Raw genomic sequence first — 14,958 nt, 5'->3', positions numbered from 1 at the left:
GAGCTGTTGCACACATGCCAGTAACAGTGCATGGGCAATTTACTGAGTCTGTGAATTGGGGTTTGGGATGAGGAAACTACAGTAGTCAGGTAATGGGTATTGGGTGAAGATATCCCAACCCTCTCTCTGACCTGTACAACAGGTTAGGAATGTGACTTGAAACACAGTGGGGGGGGGGGAGCAACCTCACTGTGCTTCAAGCTGCTAATGAGTACATCATTTTAGTGTAATCTCTCGTTTTGTATTTATTTGACTGAATGCTTTTATTTTTGAAGTGTGTTAGGCATATGGGATATCGTAAGTCACTCATGTTTAATGAGGGCACAGCAAATATAAATAACTTGACAATCTAAAATGTTTGTATTCAGTATCACCCAGAGAACATTTAGACACTGGAAAAGTCAGGGATATTAGAGGTAACCCTAAGAAGATAGGCCTTATGTCAAAGCAGACGATCGCTCCATCCAGCTCAGTATCATCCCTGATGACTGACAATAGCTCTCCAGTGTTTCAGATGCCAGGTATGGTATTCCTTGTTGCCCAGTATTCCACTCACCTCAGCTACAAAAGATCCAGGAGGAGGAGATATAAACGATTAGAAGCAGCTGGCCTTTATCAGGTTGACTGGCTGCTAGCCTTACGAAAGGTGTGGTGAACTGCCTCAGTAGAGGCCACACCAAAGGGGAGCTTGCCTTTGCAGTTCCCCATTGGGATACCCCTGGAGGTTGCCATAAAGGTGAGAGAGTTACTTCCATGTGGTTTTTATTAGGCCTGAAGGTTGCGTAAGGAAGATTTATCGGTATAACAAGCTTGAAGGGGTGACTCCAAAAGAGGTGTCCCTTTAGATCATCACAAATTATGTATATTTTTACCTGATGACTGTTAGTAATAGTTTTTTTATGGCATGCCAGCTATACGCTTGTACTTTAATAATATAGTAATAATAATTTATTATTTATACCCTGCCCATCTGGCTGGGTCCCCCCAGCCACCCTGGGTGGCTTCCAACAAAGTATTAAAATACAGCGGTCTGTTAGACATTAAATTTGCTGAGGGGGTTGTTGAATCTTGTCTCAATAGAGCCCTGGTCCAACACCAAGGGAGAATGGTATGCTTATATAGTTGTTTTTGGCTGTTTGGCTGTTGAGATGGAAAGAAGGAGCGGAATTATGGGTGAAGAATAGTGCCGGGGGCTGGAGGGAAGAACATCAGACTGGCAGCATAACCCCCTCCCCCAACAACAAAAAATATCTACTTACTCCCTGAACATGGAGAATATGTTCAGAAATGTGTAAAGAAATATGTACCAAACAAGTGTGGATGTAAAAAACCCCACCCCTGGCAGATTTAAGATTCACAACTGATGCTGAAGTTGTACAGCTGTCCACACCCATAATTACATCGCTTTGTGGCCGCAGGATCTTAATTGCTACTTTTACTACACAGTTCTTTTCTGTGTCATCCTCTTGTTTCACCAGCCCAGATTTACACCAGAAAGAAAGATGACTATTTTTGAGGTTGAATGCTTCTTTCCGTCAAGAAACATACTGTGCGTGAAAAGTATAATAAAAGCAATATCGCAGCAATATTGCAGCATCAGCGAAACAATTGTTTAAATAGCAAAACAGTGGATCATAGAATCAGAGTTGAAAGGGGACCCAAGGGTCAGCTAGTCCAACCCCCTGCAATGCAGGAATCTCAACTGAAGCATCCATGACAGATGGCCATCCAACCTCTGTTTAAAAACCTCCAATGAAGGAGAGTGAAAACAGTTGAAGAGTGCTAAAATTTAATTTATAATGTGTACCATGGTAGTGCTTGTTGTCTTCACATAAATAATGTAGAACACAAATGAGATTTATTTATTTGCTTTTAACATTCCATCTTTCCTCAGGTTCTCAAGGTAGTTTACAGTTTAAATTAATGGCTTATGAGCTAATAGACTTTCGTTATTTATCTAAAAGTATTTATTTGTCCCTAGGTCTATAAAAAGCATTTATATACTGCTTAGTATATTTTTTTAAAATGTCCAAGCGGTGGTACGTGGTACAAAAGGAAGAAGGAAGAAGGAGGGAAGGGGAAAATGAGCAACACACAGGCTCTGCTACTTTTATGCTGTTAAATAACTGACTTAAATATTTACCAGTGCCGGAAACAGTTATGGGCAGGGAAGAGCCAAATCACATTTGATCCTACCTTAATTAACAAAGGGGGCACTGCTGTTTCACTCTCCTGTCTCTCTGTTATAGCCATATAGAATAGATGCTGATGGAATCAGCTCTGTGAGATGGAGCTAATCCAAGTGAGGCTGATGCAGTGGGCTAAAGCCTCGCCTCTTCGTTTGCAGCCAGGTGTACTGTATGACTGCTGTTGTGTTATATTAGTTAGGATATTGTATTTAATAAGTTTGTCCTGAGCAAGACCCAGTATTTGAAGAGGAGGTGGAAGAAGGGAGAGGAGAGATGCAGAGAGAAAAATATGCCGAGAATGTGACTAGCTATTATGACTAAAGATCTTCCTAAGCATTTTTTAAATCTATTCCTCATGGGACAAAGGAGTAAATATGAAAACTGCTGATGGCGATGGTTGTGGGATGAGCTGTTCGCCAATGGAGGGCATCTTATTTTCTCACATGCAGCCAGGTCTGTTTTGTGTCCGAGATACAAAAAGCATGATTTTGCTGTAAATACGGAAATGCAAGAAGTGGTACAAAAAAATAACTCTATATAGATTGGCTGGCAGCATCATGGAATTGCTTTAGGCCCAGCCAAATACAATTTGCAGTTGCTTAAGTTTTCCTGACACCACTCCCAGATCATCATTCTGCTCAGGTAGATAATAAATAGTTTTGTTTGTTTAACAATACTACAATTAATCATATGTGCAAAATAAAACAGAAATGCCAATTGCCATGAATAGTAGACAGGGTAAACCTTTGTTAATCCTACCCTAGGCCACCCCCATCCATGGCTGTGCTTCATGCCTCCTTCAAGTGCTTTTGCCTGGCTGAATTGTGGTCTTGGATGGGTACCTCTTGCTTGCCTGTGCAGAGAGATGTGGTGTGTAGAAAACTCTTGGCTTTTGCAGGACTGGAACATAAGTCAACTGTACAAAGCTCAGACTCGCATCTCTTCCTCCACCAGCTGCTTACCTCTAGCATCTCCCACCACTGGCATGAGGGAGTGTGGTCCTTGGGCTGGGAGAGGGTTTACAGAGTATATATAAAATGCACACGCTTTTGCTCTCTCAGATTAAGAAGCTTCCCTGAGCTTGGTCAAAGCTAGAGATTACTGCTTCCAAGACTCAGGAGCTTCCCAGAGCTGTGCACAGTTCCCAAGAGCATTCTAAGTCATCCTTTAGATACATTTGCACAGCTCTGCCTGAGCGGTGATTAGTCTGTAGAATCTTAGAATAAAAAGTAGTGAAATACTTGATTTCTGTGCTACTTGCTTTGCTGTTTGACAAAAAAGGTTTTCTTACTGAATATGAAAAATTCCTATTCCGCAGTTTAAAATCCTACCACTACTACTCCATGTCTGTGCATTTGTCCGATTCCCACAGCACTGGTATGCCTCTACCACTTCTCAGCATCAGAATGAATGTGTGGCCTTGTATTGGAGCCGCTAATCTTTCATGACAGATTTTCAAGTACCAAGAGTCAAAGACCTCTAGTAACAAAGAATATCCTGAGAAAGCAAAACCATAGCTATTTTTGTCTTGCAGTTTCTTTGCACATCATACCAATTATAAACCACTTGTGCCTCAAGAGACAGCTTTTCAGTCAGAAGTAGCAGTGTAATAGCATCTAATATTTCTGCTCTAAGCCAGAAAATTAATCATGTTTGCTTTCATAAATCTGGATTTAACAATGTATGAAGAATTGATTGATCTCAGCATTCTCTTAGGTTATAGCACAATGTATAATTATCTCATTTTTAAGCATACAAACAATATAAATATAAATTTTAACACACACTCATAAGTAAGATTCAAGTAACTCAAAGTTGCATTAACACGTTCATTATGCATCTGCATGTGTGTACAAATGATTGTGCAAATGATGTTGCCTTGGTTTTCCTGCTTCCCCCAGACAATGACCCAAGCTTCTTAATTATATGTATACAACATCCACATGCATAAATGGAACAGAGCCATTTAATTATTTCAAAATATCCAATAATTTAGAATATTCTGGTAGAGCTAAAGATGGTCGTGGCCACTTATTTTGGCTAACTTACCATTAACATAACTCTCTGCACTGCCATTTAATTCTTTTACAAATTTAGAAAACTCTTGATGTATTTTTTTAAAGGACATTAACTTTTATTTGATATTTAAACTTTTATTCTGTAGTGGGTGGGTGGGTGATGTCTATTTGCTATGAGTGTTATGTATTTTATCCCACCTTAGATTCATGAATCGATGAATGTTGGGATATAGAAAATGGAAGGATAAATAGATGCAAGATCTAGGGTTGGATGCAGACTTGATTTGCATAGGTGGGACTATCTTCTCAGCAAGGTTTGAATGAGGGGAAAGCGCCCACTGGTGCCTGCCACCTCCTACATTGCCTCCATTGTGACCTCCCACACAGTCTCAGAGGGTTGTCTAGTGCAGGAAAGGCGTCATCAACCTTTATGAGCCAATGGGTACACCTGGAATTTTGAGAAAGTGCTGTGGGGATGTAACATAAAAAAATGGTTCCCAGAACTTAAAGGGCAGAAAAAGGGTCAGGACTACAAAAAGGTACAGACATGCCCCTGCATTGTTGCCCCTGCCCCCATCAATGAAGGGAAAGGCACCCATATAAACCACCACTGCAGTTGCTCACAGAGAGAAGCTCCTTTCAGTTGTCCTGTGCTCAGAACAGAAAGGAGGGTTGGATCTAGTCCTGGCATCCAACGAATTGTGGGCACGTTCGAGGGTGCATGTTTAATGTAGGAGAGTCTGAGCCCAGGGTAAAAGTACATACCACAAATCAGGAGAGTCGTGAGCGCCAAGAGGATGAGCTGGACTAGATGGGCCATTAGCCTGATCCAATAGGCTCTGCTTATGGTCTCATGAAATGAGCAGAAAGAGCTGTAAGCCTCGCGTGCGTTGTTCAGTTTTGAAGGAGTATTTGCTGAGACCTTTTGCAGGCCTCGTAGGAGGTACTGACAGGAACACTGCATGCATCTCATTGGAGGCCCTAGGATAGAAAGTATTGCTGGAGGCTGTAAGGGGATGGCCGCAGCCTTTGCTGGCAAAGTCTGAATCTAAGTCATAACCAGGAAATTATGAGCTCCCACCAAGTTAATTACCATTCGAGATAAAGGTTAAAATAATTGAATCAACATATATGATTGTGTGCTGCCTACAAGTTGAAAGGAGATTCTGGAACGTAAGGGGCAGTTGAAGGCCTGACGAGACCAGTGAAGGAAAGTGCTGTTTTATTTTTTTATGTTCAATAACTCTCCTGAGTGTATAATCCTTAGAGCATTCTGATTTTAAAATATGTTTAACCAATTTTTATTTTATTTTTATTTTGGGGGCTAAAAAAATAAGCCTAAGGAAAAACAGCTGTGAGAATATTCATTTGGTAAACAAGAAGTGTAAAAGAGAGCTTAGCTTTCATGAGAAATAAGGGCCTCTTTGTCAAATTGTCAATGACCTGAGACAAGCAGTCTCCCTAGGGATTCTTTAATGTATTCATTATTGTTTTGAGGGTGCATTGAGTTCACTAGTTGAATTATTTCCACATTGTAGCTAAAAACAACAAGAAGAAAAAAACCTTCTGTATGAAATGTACAAGCATTATGCCTGACTAGAAATTGGGATGGAGTGAGTGGGGAATATGAGTTGATCAATGAATGGACTTCAGTTCATAGCATTGCAAGATAGTTACTGTACTTTCCCGTGTATAAGACGAGGTTTTTTATTATTATAAAATAATCTTTAAAAATGGGGGGGGGGGGGTTTGTCTTATACATGGACAGTGCATTGGGGGGGACGACTGGGGATTAGTTGCTGCCTTGGGCAGGAGGTTTTCAGTGGTGATAGGGCGGTTGATTGGTGGCTGCAGCAAGGACTGGTGGCTATTGGCTGACTCGGCGGCAATCCAGCGGATGATTGGCAGCTGCCGGTGGTGAGGGGGCAGACGATTGGTGACTTGGGCGACGCGTGCGAGTGGCAGTGTAGATCTGTCGGGTGAGCGATTTTCGGCAAAAAAAGCTCAACTCTGGGCAATCCTCCCCCCCCAAAAAAAGCTCAAGAACTCTGAGCAATCTCCCTCCATTTTCTTAATTCGGAGTCCCCCAAAATAGGGGGCATCTTAAACAACGGGGGCATGTTATACACGAAAAATATACGGTAATGTCTCCCCACCTCACCATGCCCTTAATCTTTCTACTTGGATCCTTTAGCTTTGTGGTGCAGCTTAAAAATATTCAGCTTGTTATTCCTGTCACCTATAGCTGTTGATCATTATTTGTGCTATACAGTGGTACCTCTGGTTAAGTACTTAATTTGTTCCGGAGGTCCATACTTAACCTGAAACTGTTCTTAACCTGAAGCACCACTTTAGCTAATGGGGCCTCCTGCTGCCGCTGCGCTGCCAGAGCACAATTTCTGTTTTTATCCTGAAGCAAAGTTCTTAACCTGAAGCACTATTTCTGGGTTAGCAGAGTCTGTAACCTGAAGCGTATGTAACCTGAAGCGTATGTAACCTGAGGTAGCACTCTACAGTGGTACCTCTGGTTGCGAACGCTTCTGGTTATGAGCTCCACCAGCCCAGAAGTAGCTGCTCCTGGTTGCAAACTTTGCCCTAGGATGCGAATGGAAGTTGTGTGCTGGAGGCCCTATTAGCGAAAGCGCACCTCAGGATAAGAACAGTTTCATCTTAAGAACGGACCTCCGGAACAAATTCAGTTCATAACCAGAGGTACCACTGTACTGATATATAAAGGAAACTTAACAAAGCAAAGCTATTGAAGAATTGTCTAATGCACAAATAATCATAGAATTGTGGAGTTGGAAAGGACCCAGAGGGTCGTCTAGTACACCCCCCTGCAATGCAGGAATCCTGCCCACCACCAGTCCCTGGGTGGGCTCGAACCAGCGATTTTCTGGTTAATAGCCAGGCTCACTGAATCATTGCACCACAAGGGTTGTTAATGGAGCTACTGCACTCCATTACACAAAACTGGTAGGAGAGATCACATGAGTAGACCATGGTGTGGTATCCAAGTAGCAGGTCCCATTAGTGCAATGCTTTTCACTTGGATAATGGGATTTCCTCCCTCTACTTCCCCAGCTTGCTCACCAACTGTTCTGGAGGGTTGGGCAAAGCCCAGAACAGATTTAGTAAGCAGGGAGGGGCTTTCTAACTTCTTGTCTTGTATCAATTCACTAAAGACCATCATCATGTCAGGACTTGAAGTCTCAATTCAAAATGAGTTAGCATGTTGAATTAGGCTGGTAGCTAGAGAATGAAATGCATCGCGTTCAGTGCCTGTTACCTGCTGCCACTGTTGGTAATGGCTGAAGATGGTAAACATAGGTTGTATCCAAAGTGACGCTAAGTCGTGACCCCATCAACACAAGGACTTGAACCTACATTTAGTCTTGAATACGGGCCTGGGAGATATTAGGCAAGAATTGAGGCTGTCTACTGGCTCAAGCTTCTGGTTGAAGAAAAACAACAACACAACCACCGGCCAGGCCAATGATGAACATCCTTGAGCTATCCCTATCATATCAGATGATAAAGTTTGACCTCTAAGAAAAAGTACTAGGGTCAGGCTTACAGTGCGGTATGAGCAGCAAATGGACTATTTTTACTGCTAGTCCTTACCACAGGCCTGCCTCTGCTTTGTCTTATTTTCACCTCGCTGCATGAGATATTCCTTTGGTTCCTGGATCTTGCTGATGAAAATTGGAGTCGGTTAGATCTGGTATATCTCAGAGGTTGCTTCTGAAGAACGTTTGAGGAAGAAATGACAGTCCATCTCCCAAAGTAGGGCAGATTGAATTCTCACAGGGTTCACATTTCAACTTAAATCAAGTCATCACTTTGTTTTGTTTTGTTTTCTCTCTCTCTCTCTCTCTCTCTCTCTCTCTCTCTCTCTCTCTCGTCATGGTCCCATTTTACCTTGAGTGGACTCAAGATGTTGCTGCCAAGTTGAGAATCTTTAGTAACATATGGGCCATGAAATTATGCACATGTGTGAAATGGATATGTTTTGAACTACAAGACTAGCATTGCGGGGGGGGGGGCAGGCGCTGATTTTGATGGAAGCATAATCGGCACAATGCAAATCAAGTCTATGTATTTGAGGAGGAGAAGGTTCAGTTGTTCTGGGGCTTCTTGTAACATTTGCATGCACTTTAATCCTGCCCCAATTTATGAATTGAACTTGCATCCCTGGCTGTGTAGGCTATAAATGAGAGGGGGGTGGGAAATAATGCAGCCCTAATTTGCCATACAATTCCATGCTCATAGACTGTAAATATTGATGTTTGCACTTCTTGTTAATTTTAAAATGTGCGAAGAAACATTGCTTATTCAAGCTAAACATGGATCAGTGCTACCATCAAGAGCCATATGGTGCAGGTTAGAATGTTCATATTTAGCATGCTGGCGTGACTTGTGGGTTGTCAGCTTTTTGCTTTCTCTGATTTTTCTGCTTCTGTTGTGACACATCTGATATTGCAGAAGTGAGTCATAGAACATCCTACACAAAAGGTTAGCAGTTAGAGAAAATGGGAGATGTATTGTACCAGATAGAGCTGGCAATTCCTCTTCCCTTAGACGATATACGGAGATTTTAATCGGGGCCAATCTATTTCCAGCTGGCATGTTTCTCAGACTTTGCTGAGAATTTCGTGTTGACTTCATAATGAAGGTGACTTTAAAAAGTTAGCACAGAACTAGAGAGAAAAACAAAGTTCATGCTGAAAAGAGGATTTTGGCTCACGTGCATGTGATACTTTGCACTTATCTGGTACCTTTCGTTTTAGAGCATCAAAACTCTTAGCATAAATTAATTAACTAGGCCTCTTCAGAAGCACAGATAGTTCAAGCATCATTGCACTTATCATTTCAAATGAGCAAACTTTGACACAATGAAGCTAAATGACTTACCCGAGGTCACATAACAAGTCAGTTGAAGAAATCAATACTTTCTTTTAATGCAAGTATATCATAGTCATGGGCAACAATCAAGTGTAATATTAAAGGTGGCTGTGAACAGTCATGAAGCAGCTTTTTGAATAGGTGTTGATCTTAATTTGAGACTAGTAGCTTTTATTAATAAGAAACTACATGAAGTATTAATCGACAACATTTTTATTTATGCCCTGTAATCTACCTTTGAGTGAAATCAGTTGACTAGATTTAAATCATCAGTCTGAGAGCTGCTTCTTGCAGTACAATTTAGTTCTCAGGTAAATCTCAAGTGTAGCTCCTTGCACTTGAGGAACAAGGGCAGATGATCTTTCACCTCCTTTTTCCACCATTAATCAAAGTTATATATGAGAACAAGAGAGGAGGGGAAGGGTAACGACATAACCTGCTGCACATCTTCAAATGCTGATAATCTCCATGCCGCAGAAGACAGAATCAGAATTCAAAATGACCCTAACAGATTGGAGAATTGGGCCCAAGCTAACAAAATGAATTTCAATAGGGACAAATGTAAGGTTCTACTCTTAGGCAGGAAGAACCAGATGCACAGATATAGGATGGGGGGCACCTTGCTTACTAGCAGTTCATGTGAAAAGGATCTAGGGATCTTGGTGAACCACGAGCTTAATGTGAGTCAGCAGTGTGAGTCAGCAGCAAAAAAAAGCTAACACTATTCTAGGCTGCATCAACAGAAGTCTGGTATCCAGATCAAGGGAAGTAATAATACCACACTATTCTACCGTGGTCAGACCACACCTGGAATACTGTGTCCAATTCTGGGCACCACAGTTTAAGAAGGATGTTGCCAAGCTGGAATGTGTGCAGAGGAGGGCAACCAAGATGATCAAGGGGCTGGAAACCAACCTTGTAAGGAATGGTTGAAGCACTCAGTATGTTTAGCCTGGAAAAGAGGACATTGAGAGAAAATACAATAGCCATTTTCAGATATCTCAAGGGCTGTCACATGAAAGATGGTGCAAGCTTGTTTTCTCCTGCTCTGGAGTGTAGGACTCAAAAACTTCACGTTACAATAAAGGAAATTCCTACTAAACATCATGAAAAACTTTATGACAGTAAGAGCTGTTCAGCAGTGGAACGGTCTCCCTTGGGACTCTCCTTCCTTGGAGGTTTTTCAACAGAAGTTGGATGGCCATCGGTCATGGATACTTTATCTGAGATTCTTGCACTGCAGGCAGTTGGACTAGATGACCTTTGGGATCCCTTCCAACTCTACAATTCTATGAATGGATAATGGTAGCATGATACTTTGGTGGAACAAGCATACAGTGTTTTACTAGCAGAGACTGGGTTAGAGACATTTCTTGCAAAAATAGTAATAGCAGTAGTAGTAATAATACTAATAATTAATTAATAATAATAAATGCTGGTTTAACGATGTGGAGTTTATTTTCCTAATTGTACCAAGTGCATGTTATGAGGGTTGACTGCAGAAATAGCATCAGACACATACATTTATTAAGATGCACTGATGGTCTCTTGATCTAGCCTTATGAGCTCTTGTGCCCAAGATAATATCTGGATATTTTTAACCCTCAGTTTTTCAAAAATCACCTGTTACAGGAATAGGGCCATTTTATTGTCATTTTTTAAATGATTGGAGGGTGGGGCAGAAGTAAAGAGTTGCCCACATCCTTTATCAAAATGAAGATCCACCCAGTCCACTTTCATCTGGGAAGCTCAAATTTTAAAAAGTATTTTATAATCACAGGTGTACTGTGAATAAGGATTTTTTTTCAGTATCAGCCATGGCTAATAGTCAGTGATAGACCTAGTCCCCGTTGATCTGTCAACTTTTTTGAAAATATCCATACTGCTAGCACTCACCTTTAATAAGACAGGTCCCTTTAGCTAATTCTGGAATTTCATGAAATATTTCTTGTTGTTTCCCCCCCAGCAATTACAATTAGTTTATTTTGGGTGTTTGTGTCCAAAGTTCTTAGAGCTTTTCTGAGATCATTTCTCTGTATAGTTAGTCTCTCTCTGTCTCATCCTGTGCTCATCCTGCTCTGACAACTTTGTAAAATTTCTTTATTTGAACATACTAGGGCTGCCTTGCGTCCGGAATTTCCCAGACATAGCCAAGATTCGTCTGTTGAAAATGGCGTCCGGGTGTAATTTTCAAAAAGTGGCTAAAATGTCTGGAAAAACCTGGGTGAATCGCAGCCCATATCGGAAGTGTTGATTATTTGGCTATTTTCCTAAAAATTAAATTTAAAACTTCTCTCTTTTTGCCCTCCCCAAAGCTCTCCCCCTCCCCCAATTCCTTGTTTCAACTTCAAACCTTTAAGGGCAGAACTGTATACATGTCTACTCAGAAGTAACTGCAATGGCTCTTACTCCAAGGAAAATGGTTATAGGGTTGTAGCTTTAACTTATGTTAAGAATTCTACTGTCAGTGTAATTTCACCCAGATTTCTAAAGAACAGCTTGTCCTAATTGGAGGAGGAAAATACATTCAGGGTTGTGGGAAGCACACCTAAGCAGTACTGCCAGTGCAACTGTGCTCTTAACAGGAATGGGGGGGGGGAAATCAAAGTGGGATAAAAATCAAAGTTTAATTTATCACCTTTATAACTGTATAATTACTTTCCAGCTGTTCAATACATTTATCTCCTGTGTATTTTCTTGGTTTTATGCTGTGCTGAACAACAATTTTGAGATCAGCAAATGAAGACTCAGCCGCTATAAAAGCCCCCTCCACCGAAATAAAAAAATAAAAACCTGGGAATGTAAAAACAAACAACTATGTAAGATAAAAAGCCCCTGAGTTGATTCAGTGCTGCTGGAGCATTTGCCTTGAATTCCCTTGGCAGCTGAAGTTGCTGATCAATAACTGGTGCCATTGGCTGGGTCACCAATAGTAACCTTGGCAATTAATAAGCTTAAGTGTAATACACAAGGCAGAGAAAAAGAATGTTTCAGAGTGCTTGGTGTTGGGACAGAATTTGCCATTTTGCAGTTTTCCTTCATGTGGTTGTTATCACAACTTAATGTTGGGATGATAAATGCAAAACAAAAGGGGATTTTAGTTGTCATAGCTCATGAACCTCAATATACCCATGTCTAACTTACAATGAGGCACCGACATGAGTCCTCCCCATCTTTCAATTCTTGTCATTCCAGTGACTTGGGACACTTGTGATGAGAAAGTTTAGTGTGCAAGGTAACTCGAGAGTTAATCCCAGCCACCTCTTCTGTGCATTTAATAGTCTGTGTGAAATATTTGATCACATGATTACTGTGATGTTGTATTTAGTGTCTGTGAGTGGACCCTTCCATTTTTGCGGTACACGCAAAAACACCCATTAATCACTCAGCTACCCATCACCAGTCTGTAGGATAGGCAATTCATGAAAGCAGTTAAACTCAGAGTGAACTGATGCAGATAGTGCGTGAACTGGGTTTCTGAGAAATGGAGCCCCGACTTCTGAGTTCAAGAATCTTAGTGTAACTGAAGTACGCTAAAGTTGCTACCTATGATTGAGTGAACATCTTATGTGTGTTTACACAAGCATGTGTGTGCAGTGAGTATTTTCACCCTTTGTTCCTTTTGTGCATTCCCTAAGAGCTCATTGTGCTCCATTCAATATGCTTTTTAAATTCAGGTGGGGTGAAGAGGGACACTTGGGAAAGAAGGGGCAAATCCCCACTATAAGGCCTGCCTGTGACTCACATTGAATTGACTCAGAAATGTACTAGTAAAGGTAAAGGTACCCCTGCCCGTACGGGCCAGTCTTGCCAGACTCTAGGGTTGTGCGCTCATCTCCCTCTATAGGCCGGGAGCCAGCGCTGTCCGCAGACACTTCCAGGTCACGTGGCCAGCGTGACAAGCTGCATCTGGCGAGCCAGCGCAGCACACGGAACGCTGTTTACCTTCCCGCTGGTAAGCGGTCCCTATTTATCTACTTGCACCCAGGGGTGCTTTTGAACTGCTAGGTTGGCAGGCGCTGGGACCGAACGACGGGAGCGCACCCCGCCGCGGGGATTCGAACCGCCGACCATGCGATCGGCAAGTCCTAGGCGCTGAGGTTTTACCCACAGCGCCACCCGCGTCCCTAGCGCCACCCGCGTCCCTAGCGCCACCCGCTAAATCTGTCTGATGCACACATACCACTTGACAATTAAAAACCCCACTTTATTCAATATTAGATTTCATCTGAAGCACCGCATACTGTGTTGGGTAACACACTTTTAAGAACAAAGTAGATAAACTGGAATAGGTTTAGAGAAGTGAAAAACAAGAACTCCTATTGAGCTCCTATTGAGGGTATTCAGTGAGCCAACATGACAGTGATGTGGAATTGAGGATTGGAGTGATAATTCCGTAATATGGCAGCAGACAAAGCTGTATTGTAACTTTTTAATAAATGTTAATCCTCATCATCATGAGAAGAGAAAAATGGGGGGGGGGGGAGCTTGAGAGCATTTTTCAAATACCTAAAGGGCTAACGCATGGTGTTTTGTTACCTTCTGCCCCAGAAGACAGGACAGGAGAAAATGGAACCAAGCTCCAGGAGAATAGATTTCAGTTAAGCATTAGGAGGAACTTCCTGGTGGTTAGATGGTTCAACAATGAAACCAGTTATGTAGATGGTTGGTGGTCTCCTTCTGGAAGACTTCAAGACATCTCTTGGAGATGCTCTAGCTCTGGATCTCCTGCACTGAGCAGAAAGGCAGGTGGATTAGATATTTTATAAGGCCCCTGCAAGTTTATCCCCCCACCCCCAAGAAAAATACTTCACACAGATGTATCCTGAGTGTGCAAAATATGGTGCACACTGAACACTACTCACTCCCTTGAGGCAATAGAATTCTTGGGGGGTAGACCTTCTTGACCATCAGCAGTTCTCCTGCATGCCACCGCTTTAAATTCTTCTAGTGGATCTAAAGGCTCAATATCCTATCCCTTCTCATTTGGGTAGTGAGTGCCATAACATGTGTGTTTATTTATCTATTCCCAATAGATCTTGAAAATTTCAAAACCAGGACAAGAAGTACAGTGTCAGTACGACAAGGACAAGGGATGGTTCTGCTGTGTGGACCACCTCCACATTCTGGCGGTGAGTAGTATAAATGTTATCAGTATAAACTCCCTTGTGTTGCAAATGAGGGCAGGGGTTCTGCATGCCAGTAAACTGCATATAAGGTCCAATTCTGATGAATGGGATTTACAAAGGAATAAATATGCGCCATCAGGGATCCCTTAACTAGATCCACATGCTGCCACAATGAATCTGCAAATTTTTATATAAGATCTGCCACCTTTATATAAGAACATAATAAGAGCCTGCAGGATCAAAAGATTGGCTCTTCTAGTCCGGCATCCTGTTCCTACACTGGCCAACCAGATGCGTATGGGAAATGTGCAAGTGGGACCTGAGCGGAAGAGGACTCCTCCCTTCTGCAGTTTGAAGCAACTGGTATTCAGAAGCATACTGCCTTCAACCATAGAGGCAGAGAATAGCCGTAATGGATAGTAGCCATTGATAACCCTATTTCCCATGAACTTTTCTTACCTTATTTAAAGCCATCCAACTTGTTGGCCATGATTGCCTCCTGCAGCAGTGAGTTCCATAGTTTAGCTATGCACTGCATGAAGAAGTACTTTCTTTTAGCTGTCCTGAACCTTCAAATAATCAGCTTCACTGGATGTCCATGATTTCTAGTGTTATGAGTGAGGGAGATAATATTTTCGTATCCACCCTCTCCATGCCATGCAAATTTTTATAAACCCCTGTCATATCACCTCTTACTTGACTGGTGACTGGGAGTGG

At 41.9% G+C, this 14,958-nt stretch overlaps 1 protein-coding gene across 5 annotated transcripts in view; it reads left to right on the top strand.

The window, feature by feature from the left end:
* LOC114590891 (contactin-4) overlaps nt 1-14,958 on the top strand; it is a 531,471-nt gene that overhangs the window by 343,556 nt on the left and 172,957 nt on the right. For all 5 annotated transcript variants that reach the window (XM_077925018.1, XM_077925014.1, XM_077925015.1 and 2 more), the window contains one exon: nt 14,149-14,244. In XM_077925018.1, the coding sequence (XP_077781144.1) occupies nt 14,149-14,244 (96 nt within the window). The remainder of the gene's footprint in view (nt 1-14,148; nt 14,245-14,958) is intronic.

This window comes from Podarcis muralis, chromosome 2 (genome assembly GCF_964188315.1).
Source record: "Podarcis muralis chromosome 2, rPodMur119.hap1.1, whole genome shotgun sequence".
Classification (NCBI taxonomy): Eukaryota; Metazoa; Chordata; class Lepidosauria; order Squamata; family Lacertidae; genus Podarcis; species Podarcis muralis.
The sequence above is the reverse complement of the archived record's forward strand: the minus strand, read 5'-3'. Positions and strand labels throughout refer to the sequence as shown.